We start from the raw sequence: 24,234 nt of genomic DNA, 5'->3' as shown, positions 1-24,234 counted from the left end.
CAGCTAACTTTTGGGGTGTGATGGAGGTTGAAGTGGGAGGATTGCTTGAACCCAGGAGGTTAAGGCTGCTGTGAGCTGTGATTGCGCCACTGCACTGCAGCCTGGGCAGCAGACCAAGACTCTGTTTCAAAAAATAAAAAAGATAACTCTGACTTCTGGGTAGATTGTGGGTGGATAAGAGGAGAAGCAGGGAAAATCTTAGCCTGTAGTTTTTTTGTCTTAATAACAAAAATAAGAATAATAATATCTGTATTACATATTTGCAAAGTTGGGAAAATTAAATATGTAAAAGTACTTTGTAAATTGTGAGGTGCTACACAAATTATAAGGTGAGGATGTTTTAAAACTGAGTTATAACTTTTGGATTATTCATATACTATCTTCTTAATTTACATTATTCAGAATTAGTGTGTTTGCTTAATCAAATAGCAAGTTCTTTAGGAATAATATCCTAACATAAGATATATGTAAAGAAGTTCCAAAACTGGAATAATTTATTGAATTAAACATTGGACTTCAGGGCTTCTTATATGCAGCATTAAGTCAATTTATTTCAGGTATTTTAAACCAGTCCAAAATTAATTTTGATGGCACTTTTGGTTTTTTTTTTTTGCCATTGTAATAGTAGGTTATTATATTTAAGAAATTTTAACTTAATTACTCAGTGCTGGTTTTTTTTTTTTTTTTTTGAGACAGTCTCCTTGCTCTGTTGCCGAGGCTGGAGTGCAGTGGTGTGATCTCAGCTCAGTGCAAGCTCCGCCTCCCAGGTTCATGCCATTCTCCTGCCTCAGCCTCCCTAGTAGCTGTACTCCCTAGTATAGGCGCCCGCCACCATGCCTGGCTAATTTTTTGTGTATTTTTAGTAGAGACGGGGTCTCACCATATTAGCCAGGATGGTCACGATCTCCTGACCTCGTGATCTGCCTGCTTCGGCCTCCCGAAGTGCTGGGATTACAGGCGTGAGCCACCGTGCCCGACCTAAGTGCTGATTTTTAAATTACTACACGTTATTTTGCCAAATGTTATAACTTTGCCCCGTCCACCATGATATCCACTAGCTGCGTGTGGTTATTAAGGACTTAAAATGTGGCTAGTCTGAACTGAGATATGCTGTAAATATAAATTATACACCAGAGTTTGAAGAATTGTTGCCAAAAAAATTGTAAACAAAAATCTTTGATTTTTTCATATTGATGACATGGTGGAGTGATAATATTTTGGATAAATATGGTTAAGTAAAGCAGATTTTCAAAATTAATTCTTTCTTTTTTCTTTTTTTCTTTTTTTTTTTTTTAAGATTGAGTCTTGCTCTGTTGCCCAGGCTGGAGTGCAGTGGTGTGATCATAGGTCACTGCATGTTGGAACTACTGGGCTCAAGTGATCCTCCTGCCTCAGCCTCCTGAGTAGCTGGGATTACAGCACCAGCCACTGCGTCTGCTTGTTTCCTTTTTCAAAGTGGCTATTAGAAAATTAAAAATTATATTTGTGGTTCCCATTAGATTTCTATTAGGCAGTGCTACTTTAACTGATTAACTTAGCTGGTTAGAATAAAGAGGTGGTAAGTCAAGTCATGAGCTTTGTTCTCTTCCACTATAGAAGGCACCCCAGACTCTAGCCTACTACCTTGCCAATAGTGTTTGCCTGGACTTTAGTGAAAGCTTCATCATTTCTCTCTGACCTTTGGCATAAATGACTTAACTTGCCTGTGCCTCAGCTTCATTATGTATAAAACGATGATGATAATAATAGTTCCTCTACCTCATTTAGTTGTTATAAGGATGAAATGAGATTACAAACATAGTGCTTAGCATAGATTAAACTCTTAGTAACGGTTAGCCTTTATTTATTTATTTATTTATTTATTTATTTTTGAGACAGAGTCTGGCTGTGTCACTCAGGCTGGAGTGCACACGATCTCAGCTCACTGCAACCTCCACCTCCCGGGTTCAAGTGATTCTCCTGCTTCAGCCTCCTGAGTAGCTGGATTACAGGCGCCTGCCACCACGCCTGGCTAATTTTCGTATTTTTAATAGCGACAGAGTTTTACCATGTTGGCCAGGCTGCTCTTGAACTCCTGGCCTCAAGTGATCTGTCTGCCTCGGCCTCCCAAAGTGCTGAGATTACAGGCATGTGCCACTGTGCGTGGCTTTTTTTCATATTATTAGCATAGTACCTGGCACTTATTAAATATTGATTGATAATATTAGAGGTGTTAAATTATGACATCTTATATTAATTGATTTTATGACACTCTTAAAGAAAAGTTATATTCCTACTTTATAGATTGGGAAACAGGCTAAGAGAAGGTCTGTAACTTCCTTAAGTCACATGAAAGTAGAGCCAAGAGTAAAAGCTATGTCTTCCTAGTCCCAAATCCTATATTTTTTGCACCAGAGCACACTGCATTTCACATCTGAGTTGTTTGTCAGAAGGGGAACTGTGTAACAGTTTGTTGATAGATTTTGTTTAGGACTGGTGTTGGGTCTGCAGAAAGTCTATATTGGACAGATCAGATATTCTATACTAGTTTTTAGCATTCTCACTTTCATTTATTTATCATCGTTCAACAGATATTTTTTTCAGTGCCTACTGTGTGCCAGGTGGCTTTATTGGTATTAGGGAAACAAAAGTAAACAAATCAGACATTTGTAGGAGCTTGTGTTTCTAACAGGGATGACATCACATACATAGATAAATAATGGGTAATATGTCAGATGGTAGTATACTGCAGTGACAAGGTAATTTAAGGGAATAGAGTATGAGCTAGAAATGGAGTAAGAAAGCCCTCTCCATCTTCTGAGGAGGTGATATTTGGGCAGATTACAAACTGAGGAAGCAAACTGGATAGACATCAGGAGGAAGAGAATAGGCAGTTGAAAAGTCCCAGAAAGGGGAATGTGCTTAGAGTGTTTGAGGAACAGCAAGGAAGCAAGCCCTTGTTGAAACAGATTGAGCAAGGTAGAAAGTGGTAGAAGATGAAGTTAAAGAGGTAGCTGGGAGCCAGATCATGTAAAGCCTTGGTAAGGACTGACTTTTGTTTTAAGTGAGTTAGGAAGACATTGGTAGGTTTTGACTCTGGCTTACATTTTAATTATAGCTTCTGTGCGGAAAATACATTGTAGAGTGTCAAGAGTAGAAGGAAAGAAGCCAGTGAGGAGATTATGAGAATAGTGCAGGCAGGACACAATGGTGACTTGGACCATGGTGATTACAGACAGTGTATTTGGATATACAGTATTTTGAAGATAGAGAAAAGTCAAGGATGACTTCAAGGTTTTTGACCAGAGCAACTGAAAGAATAAAGTTTCCTTTTACTGAGAGAGGGAGGACTGTGGGAGAAGTAGAAGGTTGGATGGATCAGAGGGAGAGGGGTAAGGTGATAGACATAGAGTTTGATTTTGACATGTTATGCTTATGATGCTGGCTAGGTATTCTAGTTGGAGATAAATAAATCTGATTGAGGGGAGATCTGGTATGGAAATATAGCCTTGGGAGTGGTCAGTGTATCTGGTATAAGCAGTCAAATGCTGTTCACAGGTTGAATAAGATCTGTTTATATTAAAGAAAGGTGTTTGGATCTGATTTTTTGTCCTTTTTCTAATGCGCTGATGTAAACTGATAGAATTTGAACTTCTTATTCTTATTTCAGTTAACAGAAGATGAAATAGCTACAATATTACAATCAACTCTTAAGGGACTTGAATACCTTCATTTTATGAGAAAAATACACCGAGATATCAAGGCAGGAAATATTTTGCTAAATACAGAAGGACATGCAAAACTTGCAGATTTTGGGGTAGCAGGTCAACTTACAGTAAGTAAAAATATTACTTGTATTGATAATTTTCAGTTCTGTCCTGAGAAGCAGTTCCTTTTATTTGCCTATTTTTAAAATATAATACTTGACTTAATTGTATTAGTAAAAAATCACAGAATCTGCCAATAAGTTACAAAAGAGCTAGTCAGTGGGTTATTTTAGATCTTTTCCTGGGGTTCAGGTCACATAGCTTAACTTTAACTTTTATAAAGATGAAAAGTAAAACAAGAAATGATAGATTAGTGCACTACATCACCATATTTATAAAAGGAAGAAAAATTAAGTCCAAACTGCTTTCCTTGACTAAGACATGACATCATCTCATTCAACTTCCAGGTAGTACTTGGCAGTTACTGTACTGAAAACACTCTCTTCGTTTGAGTCCAGAATACAGTCTCTTGATTCTTCTCCTGCCTAACTAGTGCGTGGAAGTGAAAAAAGAAAAAAAAAAACTTGTTTTCAAAATAGGAAGTCTAGAATTATTTGATTCTATAAAATACATAAGTATATATGAAAGTATATGTAGAAAAATAGAAACAGTTCTAGGCAGGTATACTCTAAAATTTGCAAAAATATTACATATCAAGTGGTTTTCTTGGGTGGTAGAATGAATATATATAGTGTGTGTTTAGAACTGGTGTTATGTGCAGTTTTTATTTTTTTATTTTTTTTTTATTATAAGTTTGCCTGGGACATGTTAGGGAGCCTCAGGTATTGTAACAGCACAGAAATTGCTTTGATGTTTAAAATAAATTAGAACCTTATTCAGTATTATGATTTGTGGGCTCTCCAAAAAGTTTTGTTGTTAACACACAAGTAAACAGTACCAGACAATATTACCTAAACCACAGTCTTAGTCAGGAAACCAAATTGAAAAAATACACCCTTTGATGGTCTATAAAATAATATAATATTGGCCAGATGCAGTGGCTCATGCCTGTAATCCCAGCACTTTTGGAGGCTAAGGTGGGAGGATCACTTGAGGTTAGGAGTTGAAGACCAGCCTGGCCAACATGGTGAAACCCCGTCTCCACTAAAAATACAAAAATTAACCGGACATGGTAGCGCATGCCTGTAATCTCAGCTACTTGGGAGGCTGAACCTGGGAGATTACGCCATTGCACCCTGCATTCCAGCCTGGACAACAGAGTGAGACTCCATCTCAAAAAAAAAAAATGTGTATGTATGTGTGTGTATATATGTGTGTGTGTGTGTGTGTGTGTGTGTATATGTGTGTATATATGTGTATGTATAGATATGTGTATATATATACACATGTGTGTATATATGTGTATATATATGTGTATGTATATATATGTGTATATATACATACACGTGTGTATGTATATATATGTGTATATATATACACGTGTGTGTATATATATACGTATATATACGTATATATGTGTATATATACACGTATATATATACACATGTGTGTGTATATATATGTGTGTATATATATAGACGTGTGTGTATATATATATATGTTTATATATATATATGAGTATCCATTCCATTTAGTAATAATTTTAGTAATTGATTGATTACCCAATAATGACTTACAGTGTTCTTATTGCTGTAATGCCTGCCTTGGCAGAATTTTTCTCCCCTTTAAATGTGTACAGTTCAGTGTTTAGTATATTCACAAAATTGTGCAGCTATCACCAATGTCTAATTCCAGAACATTTTCATCATCCTCAAAATAAACTGTACCCATTAGCTGTTAGTCCCTATTCTCCTCCGAGCCCTTGACAACCACTAATCTACTTTCTGTCACTATAGATTTGCCTATTCTGAATATTTCATATAAATAGAATCATACACAATGTGCCCTTTTGTTTCTGGCTTCTTTTGTTTAACATAATGTTTTCGAGTTCATCCGTGTTGTAACATGCATCAATTCTTCATTCCTTTTTATTGCTCAGTAATATTCCGTCATGGCTGTAACACATTTTGTTTACTTATTCATTGGTTGAATATTTAGATCGTTTCTGCTTTTTGGCTGTTAGGAATAATGCTACTATGAAATTTATATACAGGTTTTTATGTGAACCTTTGTTTTCATATGATACACAGAGTTGCTGGGTCACATGGTAACTCTGTGTTTAATTTTTTAAGGAACTGCCAAACTGTTTTCCAAAGTGGCTCACCATTTTGTGTTCCCTGCTGATGTATGAGAATTCCAACTTCTCTGTATCCTTGCCAACATTTTCTTTTTTGTGTTTTTGATTATAACCATCCTAGTGAGTATGAGGTAGTATCTCTTTGTGGTCTTGATTTGCATTTTACTAATGACTAGTGATGTTGACTGTCATTTTTTCTGCTTATTGGACATTTGTGTATCTCTGGGAAAATGTCTATTTAAATCTTTTGCCCATTTTTAATTGGGTTATTTACCTTGTTATTGTTGAATTGTAAGAGTTCTTTATATATTTTAGATATAAGTCTCTTATGTACATGACTTGCAAATATTTTCTCTCATTCTGTGGGTTGTCTTGAAGGTGTCCTTTGAAATACAACATTTTTAAATTTTGGTCATGTCTAGTTTCTTTTTTCTTTTGTTGCTTGTGCTTCTGGTGTCACATCTAAGAAATCATTAGCTAATGCAGGATTTCTTTGAAGTGTTTAATAGTTCTAGCTCTTATATTTAGATCTGTAATCTGTTTTGAGTTAGTTTTCATGGTGTGAGATAGGCATCCAGTTTCATTCTTTTACATGTTGATACGTAGTTGTTCCAACATTTGTTGAAAAGACTGTTTTTCTTTGTTGAAATGTATGAGTTTATTTCTATGCCTTCAATTCTATTCCATTGACCTATATGCCTGTCCTTGTACCAGTTCTATGCTGTCTTGATTACTGTAAGTTTGAAGTAAGTTTTGAAATTGGTTAAGTGTGAGTGTTCCAACTTTGTCCTTCTATTTCAAGATTGTTTTGGCTATTCTGGGTCCCTTGTATTTCCACATAAATTTTAGGATCAGCTTGTCAATTTCTGCAGAAAAGGCCATTGGGATTTTGGTAGACATTATTTTGAATCTTAAATCAGCTTGAAAATACTGCCATTTTGGCAATATTGTCTTCTGATCTATGAACATAAGCTGTCTTTCCATTTATTTAGATTTTCTTTAATTCTTTTAGCAATGTTTTATAATTTGCAGTGTACAAGTTTTGCATGTATTTGGTTAAATTCATTCCTAAGTAGGTTGTACTTTTCGATGCTATTTTAAATGGATTTGCCTTATTTTCAGATTGTTCATTGCTAGTGTAACATACAATTGATTTTTGTATATTATCTTGTGCCCTGGCACCTTGCTGGACTTGTGTTTTTGTTTTATTCTTTAATTAACTGTGAACATGTATGTTGTTTTGTTAAAAAAAATGAGATTTTTTTTCTTTCACTAAAATAAACTGAAACTGTAGTATAAGATGATCTGACTTGGCTGTTTGGTTGTGAAACCTCCAGTACTACCAAGTTTAGGCCCCTTTCCCGTCTCTTGTCTAGAGGCTGTAGGCCTTGTTGGCAGCCTTCTGGGAAGTGGTGGCGGTGGTGGCAGTGGGGATTGTTAGCATGTTAATGCTCATTTAATGTTCCTGATTCACAACACCACCCACACTCTCTATAGTCTAGAGATCCTCGGTTTCACTCCCCAGAGAATACACCTCCAGTCTAATGCCAGGGTGGGGCAAGGGAAGCCCACTAGTTGGGAGAGGAGGGTTTAGGGTGCTTAGCTGCTGCTTAACTCTTTCAACCCAGGCTTCCTATTTGGACGTCGATTTTCACCCCTCTTTTCTCTACCTGATGCCACCAATTTCTAAGCCTTTTGGAGGGGTTGGTGTTAAAATCAGATTGTTTCCTAGTTTTCCTGGCGACTGACTGAGGATTCCATCTTATAGTCTGTTCAGTTAGTTACTATTGGGCCATCTGCTCTCCAGCTTTTAAAATTTTGTGGCTGTGATTGTTTTCCCCTTTGTTTTTTTATTCTTGTAGATTTACTCTTAAAAAACAATCCTTTTAGTATCTTTTTGAGTGAGTTTTGAGAGATAGTGAAAGTAAAATGTATTTGCTCAAGCTGTCATCTTTACCCAAGACTCTAATATTATTTCTGGTGGCAACATGGGTATTTCATTGTATGGATATAGCATGATTTATTTAACTCTTTCCCTACAGTTGGATGTTGGGTGCCCATTAAGGTTGCTTAGAGTTTTCCCACCACTATAAACATAAACTCTGTGATTAACATTCTTGCAACTAAATTTTGCAGCATTTCCTTGAGTAAATCCTTAGGATAATTTATTTACATTGGAATCTGGGTCAGAAAATATGTGAATGTATATTGGCAAAGTGCTTTTGATGCATAGTGCTGAATTTCTTCTAGAAGTGAACAATTTCAGTTTCCAACTTCAGTATATAAATGTGCTCTTTTCCCCTCATATTTGCTAATGCTGAATGGGCGGTAACTTGTATCTTCCCTGCTATTTCTCAAAGCAGTTCACATATTTTTGCATTTGATTATTGGCCATTTATAACAATTCATTTGTAAATGTTCATTTTTGTGTGTGTCAGTTTTCCTTTTTTTTTGGGAGACAGGGTCTTGCTGTGTCACCCAGCCTGGAGTGCAGTGGCACAATAACGGCTCACTGCAGCCTCAACCACCAGGCTCAGGTGATCCCCCCACCTTGGCCTCCTGGGTAGCTGGGACTACAGATGCACACCACCACCCCCAGCTAATTTTTAGTAGTTTTTGTAGAGATATAGTTTCACCATGTTGCCCAGGCTGGTCTCAAACTCCTGAGCTCAAGCAATCTGCCCCCCTTGGCATGCCAAAGTCCTGGGATTACAGGTTTGAGCCATTGTGCCTGGCTGAGTGTTGCATCTTTTAAATAAATCTATTTAAAAAGATAAACTAAAAAAATTTATGTTAAAATTATTACTCCTTTTTTGTATATGCTGAAATATCTTCTAGTTTACTAGTTGTCTTTTAATTTTGATTATGGCTTTTTAAAAAATACTACATAAGTTTCCAAATTTTATATAGAAAAATCCATCTACCTTTTATCTTATGGTTTCTGTCTTTAATGTCATGCTTAAAAAACCCTTTTCTCCTTAACATTATAGAACAGTTAATCTATGTTTTTTTTTTATTTTTTATTATTTTATTTTTTTTGAGACAAGGTCTTGCCCGGGCACCCAGGCTGGAGTACAGTGGCATGATCGTGGCTCATTGTGGCCTCAAACTCCTGGGCTCAAGCAATCCTCTTGCTTCAGGCTCCCAAATAGCTAGGACTACAGGTGTGTGCCACTTCGCCCAGTTAAAGTTTTAACATTTTTTGTGGAGATAGGCTCTCCCTATTTTACCAGGCTGGTCTGGAACTCCTGCCTCTGCCTCCCAAAGTAGTGGGATTAGAAGTATGAGCCAGCACACCTGCTCTGTTGCTCAGGCTGGAGTGCAGTGGCATGATCATAGCTCACTGTAATCTTGAACTTCTGGGCTCAAGTGATCCTCCTACCTTAGCCTCCCAAATAGCTAGGACTACAGGCGTGTGCCACCATGCCTGGCTAATGTACTTTTTTTTTTTTTTTTTTGGAGACAGTGTCGCTCTGTCACCCAGGCTAGAGGACAGTAGTGCAATCTCGGCTCACTGTAACCTTCGCCTCCCAGGTTCAAGTGATGCTTGTGCATCGGCCTCCTGAGTAGCTGAGATTATAGGTGCCTGCTACCACACCTGGCTAATTTTTTGTACTTTTAGTAGAGACGGGATTTCGCTATGTTTCCCAGGCTGGTTTCGAACTCCTGAGCCCATGCAATCTGCCCACCTCTGCCTCCCAAAGTGCTGGGATTATAGGCGTGAGCCACTGTGCCTGGCTGTCTAATATACTTTTTAAAAGTGTTCTTTGGGCTTTGTTTTTTATGTTTAAAATTTCAACTTATTTGAACTTACTTTGGTGAAAGTATAAGGTAGGCATTTAAGTGTAGAGTTCTATAAATGACTAACTAGATTCCCAGTGCTTTTTTTTTCCATAATCTATTCTTTGCTTGCTGATTTTAAATGACATTTTAATCATATCATGTATATGTGGTATATATAACAGGTTATTATATATACATATATATGATATATATGTACACACACACACACATACATATACACATATGCCATAGTCAACTTCTGGACTTTATATTTTTTATTGCTATGCTGTTTTACTAATATAACTTTATAATACAAATCTAAGTGGGGTTAGTGTACACTCATTGCTCTTATTAATTTCCAAAAACTTTCTAGCTATCCAAGTAACCATTTCTAATTGAAATAATCCAGTGAAAACAATTTTGACTACCACCATTTGAAAACACCCTTGCAAATTTGAAGTTTCAGAGCTAAGGAAATGACTAAGCAGTAAGTTAGTTCCTGTGTTAGTTTTTTACATAGGACTGACAATGAGATTGATTTAAATGACATGTCATTTGCTTCTGACTGGCGTAACCTAAATCACAGGCATTTCAGAAGGAATATCAGTGATGATGATTGGAAGTCCTTTTTCATATTCAGTTCTGTTTAAAAATTCTTCTTTTGCTGGGCATTGTGGCTCATGCCTGTAATCCCAGCACTTTGGGAGGCTGAGGCAGGTGGATCACCTGAGGTCAGGAGTTCGAGACCAGCCTGGCCAATGTGGCGAGACCTTGTCGCTACTAAAAATACAAAAATTAGTCGGGCATGGTGGTGGGCGCCTGTAGTCCCAGCTACTTGGGAGGCTGAGTTAGGAGAGTCGCTTGAACCCTGGGGGTGGAGGTTGCAGTGAACCGAGATTGTGCCTCTTCACTCCAGCCTGGGCAGAAGATCAAAACTCTTTCTCAAAAAAAAAAAAAAAAAAAAAAAAAAAAATCCTTCTTTTGCTAAAGCATAGGAACTGTAGGGAGGTTCTGTTTCAGTAGGGCCATGCCATCCTGAGAAAGTATGCAAATGGTTATTTGCTATAATGTGTACCATATCCACATTTTCTTCTTTAGGCCACAAACTAAGGTATTTTGTATATTATTTTTTATATATCGAGTTTTAAATTTTTTTATTGCATATGTATACTCATGTAAACCTTCAGAATGTTACAGATGTATACAGGAAAGACAGTTAAAATCTTTAGTGATTCTGCCTGCTAGATATAATTAATAGTTTGGTGTGTATTACTCCAGATTTTTTGTGCTATGATATAACAACATTTCTTATTATTGGTTATTGTTTTATTATTGTTATGATCATTATTATATGTATTTTCCTTTTACAAAAACAGGGCTATATTATATATAATTGTACAACTTTTGCTTTGTAGTGTATGTTGTGCATTTTTTTCATGCTAGGAAAAGGTATATATCTTCATTTTTTTTTCTTTTTAATGTGATATTTCAGTATATGGTTATTTATTATATTTAACTTACTATCTTTTGATGATCATTTGAGTTGTTTCCTTTTCCGCCTCATCTCCCCCATTACAGACATTTCTACAATCTTTGTGCATATAGTTTGAAATACTTGAACATAAGATAGATTTCAAGAAATAGATTTGGATCAAAGGATATGAATATTTAAAAGTTGAATAAATATTGCCAGCTTATGTATTAAAATGTACCAATTTATACTACAGTAACATTTTATTTCAGTGCCTGATTTTCTATGCTATTATCAGCATTAATTATTAATTTAAAATTTTTTGTCAATCTTAGTTTGTGTTTTAATAATTGATTGAGAATCTTTTTGTGTTTCTTTGTCATTTGAATTTCTTCTATGCCTGCTTGATCATGCTCAGAGTATGGTTTTTATGTGTATTTCAAGTGCAAGGCATTTTTTTATTGTTGGAAAAGCCTCTTTTTCTCAGTAGTTTTTTTTTTTTCTTCTTTTTTTTTTCTGTAGACTTCCTCTGTGGACATCTTAGTAGTTGTAAGCTTAGTGTCGGTCTCTCTCCCTTTCTATTTTAGGATACCATGGCCAAGCGGAATACAGTGATAGGAACACCATTTTGGATGGCTCCAGAAGTGATTCAGGAAATTGGATACAACTGTGTAGCAGACATCTGGTCCCTGGGAATAACTGCCATAGAAATGGCTGAAGGAAAGCCCCCTTATGCCGATATCCATCCAATGAGGGTGAGGAAGTGGATAGAAAGCCAGTGGGGTGGTTAGTTACTGATCATCATTAAACAGTTAAGTTCAAGCCAGGTGTTGTGACTCACACCTGTAATCCCAGCACTTTGGGAGGCTGAGGTGGATGGATCACCAGAGGTCAGGAGTTCGAGACTGGCCTGGCCAACATGGTGAACTCTGTCTCTACTAAAAATACAAAAATTAGCTGGGTGTGGTGGTGTGTGCCTGTAATCCCAGCTGCTTGGGAGGCTGAGGCATGAGAATCGCTTGAACTCCGGAGGCAGAGGTTGCAGTGAGCCGAGATCGTGACACTGTGCTCTAGCCTGGGAGAGAGAGTGAGACTCTGTTTCAAAAAAAAAAAAAAAAAAAGTTAGTTCAATGGCTTACTTGATTAGGTTGCAAACAATAAATGAATTATGTGTAATTCCTAAGTGTCAGTATAGATGATACACCTCTACTGACTCTAGTTGTAGTCATTAATTAATTTAAGTGTGTTCCACCCCTCTCCATTCCAGAGGTTGTGTATTGATAGCCCTCTGGCAGGACATAGGCCATAGAAATGTTTAGTTTGATTTGTGCTACTCTCTCTCTCTCACTCACTCACTGAATAGTTTAGACAACCACATTTTAACATGTCAACATTCACTAGGGCTGAGTAGTGGTTGTCTCCTTTATACAGAGTATGAACTTTCTACTTTATCAGTCTCCATGATTCCCTGTTGTGTCACCAAGTATTAGCTGCCACTTATTACAGTGTTTCTCTAATGTTTTTCTTATAATAGTGTTAAGAAGACAGCAAACTGTATTTTTGAACGCATATCACTGAAACCCAGCCTTGTTCATTTTTTGTCTTTCTTCTACCTGGCCCCTATAGGTGTTTGAATTTGTAAGTTCTGGTTTGTAGATCCCCAGATTCTCTTCATCTGGAGGCTGTGTACTCTCCAACCTCTACCTCCTTCTAGAATGTTAAGGGACCATAGAATGCATCTCCGGTGAAGCTCTTCCAGTGCTGACACCCTAAGCAGTTCCCAGGCTTAACTGTCCCACAACCCTTCATTACAGCATTGTTGTAATACACCCCCCTGCCAACCCTGCCTTCCTCAGGGGCTCTGTGGTCCTTTCCATCCTTCCTCACCCCAGTTCTTCCTCTTCTCTGATTAATTAATTCTCCTATTAAAAGACATAAAAATTCATGTTCCCAAGATAAGTCCTACCTCTTTTTTGGGAGAAGGAGTGAGGAGATTTACTAGTTACAATTTTAGATATAAAGAATATAATTTAAGTTGCTTATTTGTATAGTGTTTTACTTTTCAAAAAACATGGCTTTTTCAAAATTGGAAATTTAATAAAAGTCTTATTTTTGGACATAGTAGAATGTAACTGCAACATAGTGGGCCAATTTTTAATTTTTCCCCAGCACATATATGTTGATTTAGCTTAGTTTGGAAGTTAATGACCCCATTGTGATTTTTGGGACTTCCAGTTGATGACCTTATTGTGTAGTTGCTGCTGACATCTGGGGGTGGTAATAACTTTTAAGAGGCAGGGAAACTTGACAACTATGGGACCAAGGTTATCTTTAGGATGTAGATACTCTTAGGACTCGCCTTTCTACTTTGAAAGGCAATGTACTGTGGTTACCAAAATAATAAAAATAAAAAAGCTTGATTGATGTTGTGAGGTTTAGGGAACAAGACCCATATATGAGAGAGGGAAAAGGAGAGAGGGAGATACATCAGGTTCTTTAGCCATCAGATGCTTAGACTTTTGTTGGAATTTGGGTGAGCTTCTCAGTGGATAAGTGAAAAATCATTTACTAAGCTTCAAATGTAATTCCAGATGTATTTTTTATTGGAGCATTACTTTTATTTTACCTTATCTTTTTGTTTGTTTGTTTGTTCTAACCAGGCAATCTTCATGATTCCTACAAATCCTCCTCCCACATTCCGAAAACCAGAGCTATGGTCAGATAACTTTACAGATTTTGTGAAACAGTGTCTTGTAAAGAGCCCTGAGCAGAGAGCCACAGCCACTCAGCTCCTGCAGGTATGAATCACCCTGTGACGCCGCCTCGCTCAATTTCATTTACATGCTGACCAAAAGATGCCATGAGGTCACCTACGTGGAAGTAGTAAAGAAGTATGAGGCAGGCTGGGTGCAGTGGCTCACGCCTGTAATCCTAGCACTTTGGGAGGCTGAGGCAGGTATATTGCTTGAGTCCAGGAGTTTGAGGCCAGCCAGCATGGTGAAACCATGTCTCTACAAAAAGAATGCAAAAAATTAGCCAGGTGTGGTGGCATATGCCTGTAGTTCCAGCTACCTGGAAGGCTGAGGTGGGAGGTGGGAGAATCTCTTGATCCCAGGAGGTTGAGGCCGCAGTGAGGCATGATTGCGCTGCTGCATTCCAGCCTGAGCAACAGAGTGAGACGCTATCTCAAAAAACAAAGTAAAAGAAGTTTAAGACATTCCCTACCTCTAGGGAGGTTTGAATCTATTTGAGTAGAAAAGAATGTTAAATCATCGAACAAGACAATAATGCAAGAAAATACAGGGCAGTATGGGATTAGAGAAAGGGAACTGACATTTAGTGAGTACCTGCTGTGTGCCACATGCTTTGCACATGTGCCATTTAATCATCACATAGACCCTGTGAAGGGTGGGTATTATTTCAGTATTATAGATGAAAAAATAGAAGCTTAGGGAGGTTTACTCATTTCGGGTCACTCAGCTGGTAAATAGCACAGTCAATATTAGAACTTGAGCCTTTTTTATTCCAAAGTAGGGGTACCATCAAGTCTACCCAAGTGTGACAAAGAATTAAGATCAGTGGTGGGTACTGTTGTAGTTCAGGGTGGGAGAAGGCCTCTTTGGACTGGAGATGCAAAAAGTGCTTTCCTGGAGGAGGTAGCTTCTAGGCCTGGTCCTTGAAGGACAGGTGGGATGTGGCAGGCAGTACGCTTAGTGGTTAGGAGCTTGGATCCTGGTCAGATTGCCCAGGTTTGAATCCTGGCTCCCAATTTACTAGCTTTGTGATCTTGAGCAAGTAACTTAACCTCTCTGTTCTTTTAGTTTTGTGATCTATCAAATGGGGATATAGTACCTGCCTCATGTGTTGTGATGATTAAATGATATAATGTGTGTTACTTTGAACAATATTCACATGTATTGAAGACAGTATGGTATGAATGTGATAAATATCAGCTATTATAATTGGGCTGGGCCAACCGTTTGCAGCCATTTCAGACCCATTTCAGACTCAGTGCCCCCTTTTAATAACCAACATATATATTTAAAAACTCTCATTATTTTTCTGGAATGAAACTCACATATAATAAAACCTTTTTATGCCCATAATTTAAAAGGAATCAATATTGTCTATGATGTGATGGAGAAAAGTAAAGATAATTTGTAATGAAATAATATGGCTTTCAACGTGCGGATACTTCAGCCTGACCCAGTTTGCAGGCATAATGAAATAGATACCTGTGCCTGGCTTCATGAATGAGTTTAGATACAAGAGCTGTAAGAAAATCAGAAACTAGCTAGGTGCAGTGGCTCATGCCTGTAATCCCAGCACTTTGGGAGGCTGAGGCAGGCGGATCACTTGAGGTCAGAAGTTCGAGACCAGCCTGGCCAACATGCTGAATCCCCATCTCTACTAAAAAAATACAAAAATTAGCTGGGCATGGTGGCACATGCCTGTAATCCCAGCAGGAGGCTGAGGCAGGAGAAGCACTTGAACCCGGGAGGCAGAGGTTACAGTGAGCTGAGATTGTGCCACTGCACTCCAGCCTGGGCAACAGAGCAAGACTCCATCTCAAAAAAAAAAAAAAAAAAGAAAAAAAGAAAATCAGAAACTACGCCATTTAAGAAATACAGTAAAAAGAATGGGTGGACACTAGCATGAAACTGATGTTAAATAATAACAGGCCAGATTTATTTGTCTCATTACAGAAGGTGGGATATGATCTTACAGATTTTCTAAGTGGAAAGAACAAGGCAATATGGTATTATTGCAAATGAGCTGGGTCTTATTTCTAAGTGGATTGCCAAACCTAGATGGGATAGTGACAAAATGTTATGGAAATGTATCTCCTGTGTTGCAATCCGACCACATTTTGAGGTATATTTTCCATCTCTGGAGTTCTTACTTGGAACTTGCATCCTTTGATGGGTGATGGAGAACAGAGAATGGATTGCCAAGAAACAATGGGCACACAATATTGGAGTAAGTTTGGAAGACAACAGGCAATTCCCCAAAAAGAATTTCCATATGTAACTTTCACAGCATAGATTTCTTACCACGTGCTACAAATACAAACAATAAAAACATATGATGGTATTAATATTAAAAACTTATAAAGCAATTTTTATTAATGAAATTCAACAATACCCCTTTGTTTCAAGTGTCTGGTGATTGAATAATATTAGGGTCAAAATCTGTTACATATATATGATCAGTTTTAGTATGTCTGCAGCAACTGCATTTTTGCACTAAAATCCTTTTTACCTAAATATGTAGTTGGAAATGCTACCATAGAAAGAATAAGTCAGATGAGTAGATTTTTCAGTGATTTCTAAATAATTTCTTTATTCCATTAAGCTCGCCTCTCTAAAATCACCTCCCAAATCACTGACCTTTTTGCGTATCTCTTGAAAACATTTTTTTGGTATTATCTACCAAGGTGTGTACACACCCTGAGACATTTGAAAAAATGTGCAGAATCTGCCACAGTTCATGGTCGTACAGGACAGTTCTGTACCTTGCAAAATTGCTAGTGTCCCATGCCATCTGTGCTCACCAAACATTGTGACAGCTATAACATGTTCCCAACATGTTTACACAACTTCCTCCAGGAGATGATACTCCCTATTGAGAATCGCTAGATTTGACAAAGAGAAATGGCATAGGCATTTCAGCCAGGCTGAAAAAGATAGGCGAAGACTGAATTTGCTCTGCCCAGAGTTATAAAGAGAGTGTGGTTTAGCCGTTGTCCGAAGCACAAAGAGAAAGATCAAATTCATTGATTGATTCAACACATGTTATCCAGTACCTACTGTGTTCCAGGTACTGTTTTGGCACTGTCACCATATAAACTGTCTCCAGTATTTTCTACTTTGTTCTTTAAGCACCCATTTGTCAAGAGTGCCAAAGGAGTGTCAATACTGCGAGACTTAATTAATGAAGCCATGGATGTGAAACTGAAACGCCAGGAATCCCAGCAGCGGGAAGTGGACCAGGACGATGAAGAAAACTCAGTGAGTGGCAGCCATTGCTGTGGGCCTCAGGCATTGATGCTTGTTATTTTATGATTGCCAAACCAGGTAAGATGAGTAGGAGATACTGGATCAACTTGCAGCTGGAGACTCTTCCAGCATAACTATGTCCTAACCTGGACCAACACATGCTAGAGGGTTGCTGTATCTGTGCTTGTTCTTCTCCCAGTGCTTCCTAAAACACTTTTAAATTTTCCTCTTTTGCCCCCGTCTTTTACTCAATTTAACTTTTTATTTTAGAGAGAGAGAATGCTCAGGTCTGGGACTTGGCTTTTCATATCCTTTTGAGGAATCTGGGATCCATACTTAACATGTAGCTTTTACATTTATAGACTTCCTCTCAACCCTGAGATTCCAAAGATGTTCACATGAGTTTCTTAGATCTATGTTGCAAAACTCTATTAAGAAGAGTGGAGGAAGAATTCCTTTAGGGTTAGATACACTGCTTATTATCACATGGAAAAATTTGTCTTCTTTGCTTAAGTAACAGTGCTTTCATTTCTGGAAGCTGAGTTTAGGACCTGAATAAGCGTTAAATCTCGAAATATTTTCACTAAGATAAGTAGTAGTTATTCAGAAAACTCAGTCTTTTGTCAAATTAGCCCCAATTTGAGATCGTATCCTTTTACAGGAAGAGGATGAAATGGATTCTGGCACGATGGTTCGAGCAGTGGGTGATGAGATGGGCACTGTCCGAGTAGCCAGCACCATGACTGATGGAGCCAATACTATGATTGAGCACGATGACACGTTGCCGTCACAGCTGGGCACCATGGTGATCAATGCAGAGGATGAAGAAGAGGAAGGAACTATGAAAAGTAAGGCTTTGAGTAAATCCACTGACTTCTTAGACCAAGCATACATATTTCAGAGAAGGCAGATTCTCATGGTTCATGCAGGCTTAGCTTTGAGTTCTTTCTTTTGTCACAACCAAAGGAGTAGAAAACTTGGAGGTTTGCAATGGGGGCGGGAGGTTTGGGGAGGGGGAAAGCTGGCCTGTGGAGTCAAAGTGAAGAAAGCATTGATGGTGAGAAAGGATTTTGCTTTTGAACCAGAACAGCCATTTTCTCATTGAATGTTGTCATTATTTTCCTTCCTTACCTTGATCTTTGGAGGCAAGCACATGCATTGTTTGATGCATAATTCCTGTGAAGGTGTAATGACATTCTGAGTTATTTACTGTACATACATCTTGAGTTTATTTTCATGACAGTTTGGGTCTAACCCAAGTTTACCAACACTGTCAGTCAATGAAAGATGACTGTACAAGTTGAAAAGTTCTATCCAGTTTCTTCTAGTTTAAACTCATCTCTGTTTCTCTCCATATCTGGCTGATCCTTTTTTGCCTGTGACTAGGCCTAACACCTTGTGTTCAGCTCCTATCTTAGAGTGAAATTCTTGTGTCATTCAGTGCTCATGGTGCTTTATGTTTCATCCCCTAAACTCAAGATTAAGGCACTCTAGAAATCCCATGTTTGGTAATATACAAATTATCAACTAAATGCCATGTACTAGATTGCCCTTCTCCTCCCCTCCTGTTTTAAAAGTAGCCAGTATGATTTGTTAAGAATGTTCGTTTTGCAGTAATGAGCTACTGACCTCTAGTTCTTTTCATTGACTCTGAGTACTAAATCGTCTACTTGTCTTAAGGGGTTTAATTATGTAGACGATTATAATCACTGTGTAACACAACTAGGCCGACCTGTTAGCGTGTGTTGTGCATGCACATGTTAGGGAAATTGAAAATGTGCCCATTTTTATTTAAAGAATTAATTTTTTTCCAAATGTGATTTTCGTAATTCAAATGCTAATTCAATGAGTTGTTTATTCTTTTCAGTTTCTGAACTTGGATAGTTTTAGCATGTCTAATGAGAAACATGCATCTTTTATTATTATCATGAAGAGAACTATTTAAAAACCTAAGCAGTCACAGTCTGAGTAACATTAAATACAATTTGTTCACAGTCTGTTGCAGGTTTTGTAATTCTCCTTTTTGGATTACAGATTTGACAGATTTGCCACTTATTTTGAGATTTTTAAAAATTCCTTATTGTTTTAGGAGTTACTTAAATTTATCATTATGGAAAATTAAAACTTACATACATTTACACAGAATAATATAATGACCCCTATAGACCTATATTACTCAGCTTCAGCAATGATCAACTCACTGCCCATCTTATTTCAGCCCCACCTCACCAAAAAGCAAATAGTAAACACTTTGTAAAAGTATTCATTTTTAAGGCCATAAAAAACAGTGAGAGGAGGAAGGGGAAAAAAAGATTCTTAAGGTAATGCAGGCTTCAAAGTCCTGATTTATAGGACATGCTATGATATCAGTGGTATTTTGGGCAAGATTTTTTTTTTCTGATAATAACTGTAGAAAATAGTAAAATGAATTAAAGTAAACCTCAGTCATCATACCATTTCTTTATAATTGACTTTAAGTATTTATTTATTTATTTATTTTTAACAGATAGGGTCTTGTTCTTGCCCAGGTTAGCGTACGGTAGGTATGATCAGCTTACTGTAACCTTGATCTCCTGGGCTCAAGCTATCCTCCCACCTCAGTCTCCCAAGTAGCTGGGAGTATGTATAGGTGTGCCCAGCTAATTTTTAAATTTTTTGTAGAGACAGGGTCTTGCTATGATGCCCAGGCTGGTTTTGGACTCCTGGTCTTCAGTGATCATCCTGCCTTGGCCTCCCAAAGTGCTGGAATTAGAGGTGTGAGCCACCTCTCCTGGCCTGATTTAATATTTAATATTGGACCAGGTACAAGCCTGGGCTCAGATACTGATCTATGTGGTGTTAGATAATTCACTTTCCTCCTATGGGTCTCAGTGCCCTAATCAGTAAAATTAAATAATTACTAAACTTGTTTATTTTCATTGTCCCTTATTCCTCTAATAGTCAACACATTTATAAAAATTGTGTAATTCATGACTTACAGAACTGAAATTTCTAGAGGTTAAAATTTGTGAAAATAGATAGACTTTCATTTAGTTCCTTATTTAAACCTCTATGAAATGTTTATCCTTGGAAATTAAAATTATAAATGTTAAGGGAGGCTATGCATGTGTGGCAGGGAGTATATGGGATACGGGAACCCTCCTTACCTTCCTCTCAGTTTTGCTGTGAACCTAAAACGTCTCTAAATTTTTTTTTTTTTTTTTTGGAAACGGAGTCTCACTCTGTCGCCCAGGCTTGGAGTGCAATGGTGCGATCTTGGCTCACAGCAACCTCCACCTCCGGGGTTCAAGTGTTTCTCCTGCCTCAGCCGCCTGAGTAGCTGCGACTACAGGCGTGTGCTGCCACACCCGGCTAATTTTTTTGTATTTTTAGTAGAGATGAGGTTTCACCATGTTGGCCAGGCTGGTCTCAAACTCCTGACCTCACATGATCTGCCCGCCTCAGCCTCCCAAAGTGTTGGGATTACAGGTTGAGCCACTGTTCCCGGCCTCTAAAAATGTCTTTAAAAAAATGATAACTGTTGGTTAGTCTGAGTGCAGTGGTTTTTACAACTAATTGATCACAACCAGCTTTTTCTTTTTTTTTTTTTTTTTTTTGTGGTGGAGTTTTGCTCTTTCGCCCAGGCTGGAGTGCAGTGGTGTGATCTTGGCTCACTGCAACCTCTGCCTCCTGAGTTCAAGTGATTCTCCTGCCTCAGCTTCCTGTGTAGCTGGGATTACAGGCATGTGCCACCATGCCTGGCTAATTTTTGTATTTTTAGTAGAGATGGGGTTTCACCATGTTGGCCAGGCTGGTCTTGAACTCTTGACCTCAAGTGATCCCCCCATCTTGGCCTCCCCAAGTGCTGGGATTAAAAGTCGTGAGCCACTGCGCCTGGCCTCAACCAATTTTTTGTTTTTCTCCACTCCCACTGTTTCACTTGACTAGCCTTAAAAATAAAAATAAATAATCTTTTAAGAAATGTCTGTTCATGTCCTTTGCCCAATTTTTCATGGATTTTTTTTTTCTTGTAAATTTGTTTAAGTTCCTTGTAGATTCTGGATATTAGACTTTTGTCAGATGGGTAGATTGCAAAAGTTTTCTCCCTTTCTGTAGGTTGTCTGTTCACTCTGATGATAGTTTCTTTTGCTGTGCAGAGACTCTTTAATTAGATTCCATTTGTCAATTTTTGCTTTTGTTGGAATTGCTTTTGATATTTTTGTTATGAAATTCTTTTTTTCTCCTTTTTCTTTTCTTTTTTTTTTTTTTTTGAGATGGAGTCTTGCCCTGTCGCCCAGGCTGGAATGCAGTGGTGTGATCTTGGCTCACTGCAACCTCCACCTCCTGGGTTCAAGTGATTCTCCTGCCCCAGCCTCCCAAGTAGCTGGGATTACAGGCGCGTGCCACTACACCCAGCTAATTTTTTTTTGTATTTTTAGTAGAGACCAGGTTTCACTATGTTGGTAGGCTGGTCTCGAACTCTTGACCTCATGATCTGCCTGCCTTGGCCTCCCAAAGTGCTGGGATTACAGGCGTGAGCCACCATGCCCAGCCTCCTTTCTTTCCTTCTGTTGGATTGATTGAGTCCTCACCACCATCACTTCCTTTTCCTTACCTTAATCCCCTCTTCCCACTCTCTTCTACCAACTGGCAAAGTGTATGCATAAGTATATGCTTACTTAAATTTCTACTTTCCTAATAAATTTCAAAGTTAATCAATATCTCTCTCCTCTTCCTGAATAAGAAAAAGGATTTAAGACACTTTGCCTTTTTTCAAACTGCCTCTCTCATATTTTGTTATTGTTGTCTATTGCTTTGGTTCACCAGATTTTTAAAAAACATTAGCAGCTGGGCGCTGTGGCTCATGCCTGTAATCCCAGCACTTTGGGAGGCCGAGGCAGGTGGATCACGAGGTCAGGAGATCGAGACCATCCTGGCTAACACGGTGAAACCCCGTCTCTACTAAACAAAATACAAAAAATTAGCCGGGCATGGTGGCGGGCACCTGTAGTCCCAGCTACTTGGGAGGCTGAGGCAGGAGAATGGCGTGAACCTGGGAGGCGGAGGTTGCAGTGAACCAAGATCGCGCCACTGCACTCCAGCCTGGGCGACAGAGCGAGACTCCGTCTCAAAAAAAAAAAAAAAAACACGTTAGCTACTATAATCATTATTTAGAGTCAATACAATTTATGAACATAGTGAGCTACTGATATGTTTGCTTACCTTTGCTTCTTAAAGCTTATACTTTATCTTATGGTATAAAGCTTATACTTTATCTTATGGGCTCATTTTTCTTCTCCTTTCAGTAGGGTGTAATGGGTAGCAAACTTTTATAATTCGTATGGTTAATAAAAGTCTTAATTTTTTTCTCTTTTTTGAATATAGTTTACTGAGGCATGGATTTCTAAGTTGACTCTTATTTTCTCTTTGTACTTTGAAGAGATCATTTTGATATTTTCTGGTATCTGTTGATGGTGATGGAAATTCTGTTGTCAATATTGTTCTTTTGTAGATGATTTACTTTTTTCTCTTTTTTTCATTTTCCTGAATATTTTCTGTTTTAACTTATTGTCTCTATGTTGGATTTTTTTTTCTTCCTTCTAATACCACTTCTTCTGGCTCTGTACTTTTCAATCTAAGGACCCAGGACTTTATTCAGTTTTGGAATATTCTCTTTGGTTTCTCTATTATTATTATTTTTTTCTGGGATTTCTTTTTCTCCTTTTTTATTTTATTTTTGCTTCATTTTGTTTCAGATGTATGTATGTATGTATGTATGTATGTATGTATATATGTATTTATTCCCAGAAATGGGGTCTTGCTATGTTGCCCAGGCAGGTCTTGAACTCCTGGGCTCATCATCCTCCTACCTCAGTCTCCCAAGCAGCTGAGACTACAGGTGCATACCGCTGCTCTGGGCTTGTCTTACAGATTTTTTCTGTTTATCTCTTTGAAGATTTCAATTTCCCTTTTAAAAAAAAAACTTTCAGATCATGCTATTATTTTGTGTTTTTGGGGTCTAATTTTTCTGTTTATTGCGTTTGTTATCTCTCATATTGTTACATTTCTTCTTACACTTTATAATTTTTGTTTTTGAGCTTATGTTTGGTGAGAATTATCTTGCTTGGAGGTCCTTTGTATTCCTTGGGTTGTACAGGCATCCCTAGGGCCCTATGGGGTATTTCTTTCTAGAGCAGTCTTTAGATTATTTCTCAGTTCCACATTGTACTTGTGGTACAGCCAAGGGAATTGTATTTCTAGAAGTTGATTTTTTCCACCTCTTACCTACCTAAGCAGAAGCCATTTGTAAGCCATCTTCTCAAGCTTCTGGGCAGTATTGTCCTGGCTCCTATCTTTATGCTGGGAATTGAGTTCTGGCTTCCCCTTTTAGAGGTATGTCTTGCCTTCTGCCTTATCCTGATTGCTATTTGCACATCAGCCTTAAAGCTAAAGTCCTTGTGATTTGGTTTTCCCAGTAGGCCACTCGGCGCAGTGCTGTGCGTTTCTTTCCTGCTTTTGGCATCTGGAAGTTTTCGTTTTCTGGTTCTGAGCACTATGGGTTGTTTTTTTGTTTGTTTGTTTGTTTTTTAAGTCTTGAGTTTCTGTGTGTTTATAACAGGAGGGGAGGCCTTAGCACTTCAGCTCATTCCGTTATCTTAACTGTCTACAGAGATGATGTTTCTCCACTCTCTCTATAAAGGAACAGGTTCAGAGAGATTGTTACTTGTTCATGGTCACATGGCTAGTAAGTGGTGGAGCTGGACATTGAAAGCGCTTCAGAGTTGGCCAGATGCAGTAGCTCACGCCTGTAATCCCAGCACTTTGGGAGGCCATGGCAGGCAGATCACAAGGTCAGAAGATCGAGACCAGCCTGGCCAATATGGTGAAACCCCATCTCTACTAAAAATACAAAAATTAGCCGGGCATGGTGGCGGGCGCCTGTAGTCCCAGCTACTCGGAAGGCTGAGGCAGGAGAGTAGCTTGAACCCAGGAGGTGGAGGTTGCAGTGAGCCAAAATCGTGCCACTGCACTCCAGCCTGGGTGACAGAGCGAGACTCC

General features: G+C 38.2%; 1 protein-coding gene across 3 annotated transcripts in view; it reads left to right on the top strand.

Moving 5' to 3' along the window:
- Positions 1-24,234, top strand: part of STK4 (serine/threonine kinase 4) — a 117,471-nt gene that overhangs the window by 17,254 nt on the left and 75,983 nt on the right. For all 3 annotated transcript variants that reach the window (XM_055266387.2, XM_055266389.2, XM_055266388.2), the window contains 5 exons: positions 3,650-3,814; positions 11,785-11,952; positions 13,858-13,995; positions 17,080-17,208; positions 17,858-18,044. In XM_055266387.2, coding sequence (XP_055122362.2) covers positions 3,650-3,814; positions 11,785-11,952; positions 13,858-13,995; positions 17,080-17,208; positions 17,858-18,044 — 787 coding nt within the window. The remainder of the gene's footprint in view (positions 1-3,649; positions 3,815-11,784; positions 11,953-13,857; positions 13,996-17,079; positions 17,209-17,857; positions 18,045-24,234) is intronic.

This window comes from Symphalangus syndactylus, chromosome 24, assembly GCF_028878055.3.
Source record: "Symphalangus syndactylus isolate Jambi chromosome 24, NHGRI_mSymSyn1-v2.1_pri, whole genome shotgun sequence".
In the NCBI taxonomy this organism is placed as follows: domain Eukaryota; kingdom Metazoa; phylum Chordata; class Mammalia; order Primates; family Hylobatidae; genus Symphalangus; species Symphalangus syndactylus.
This window is presented reverse-complemented; position numbering and strand designations above follow the sequence as displayed.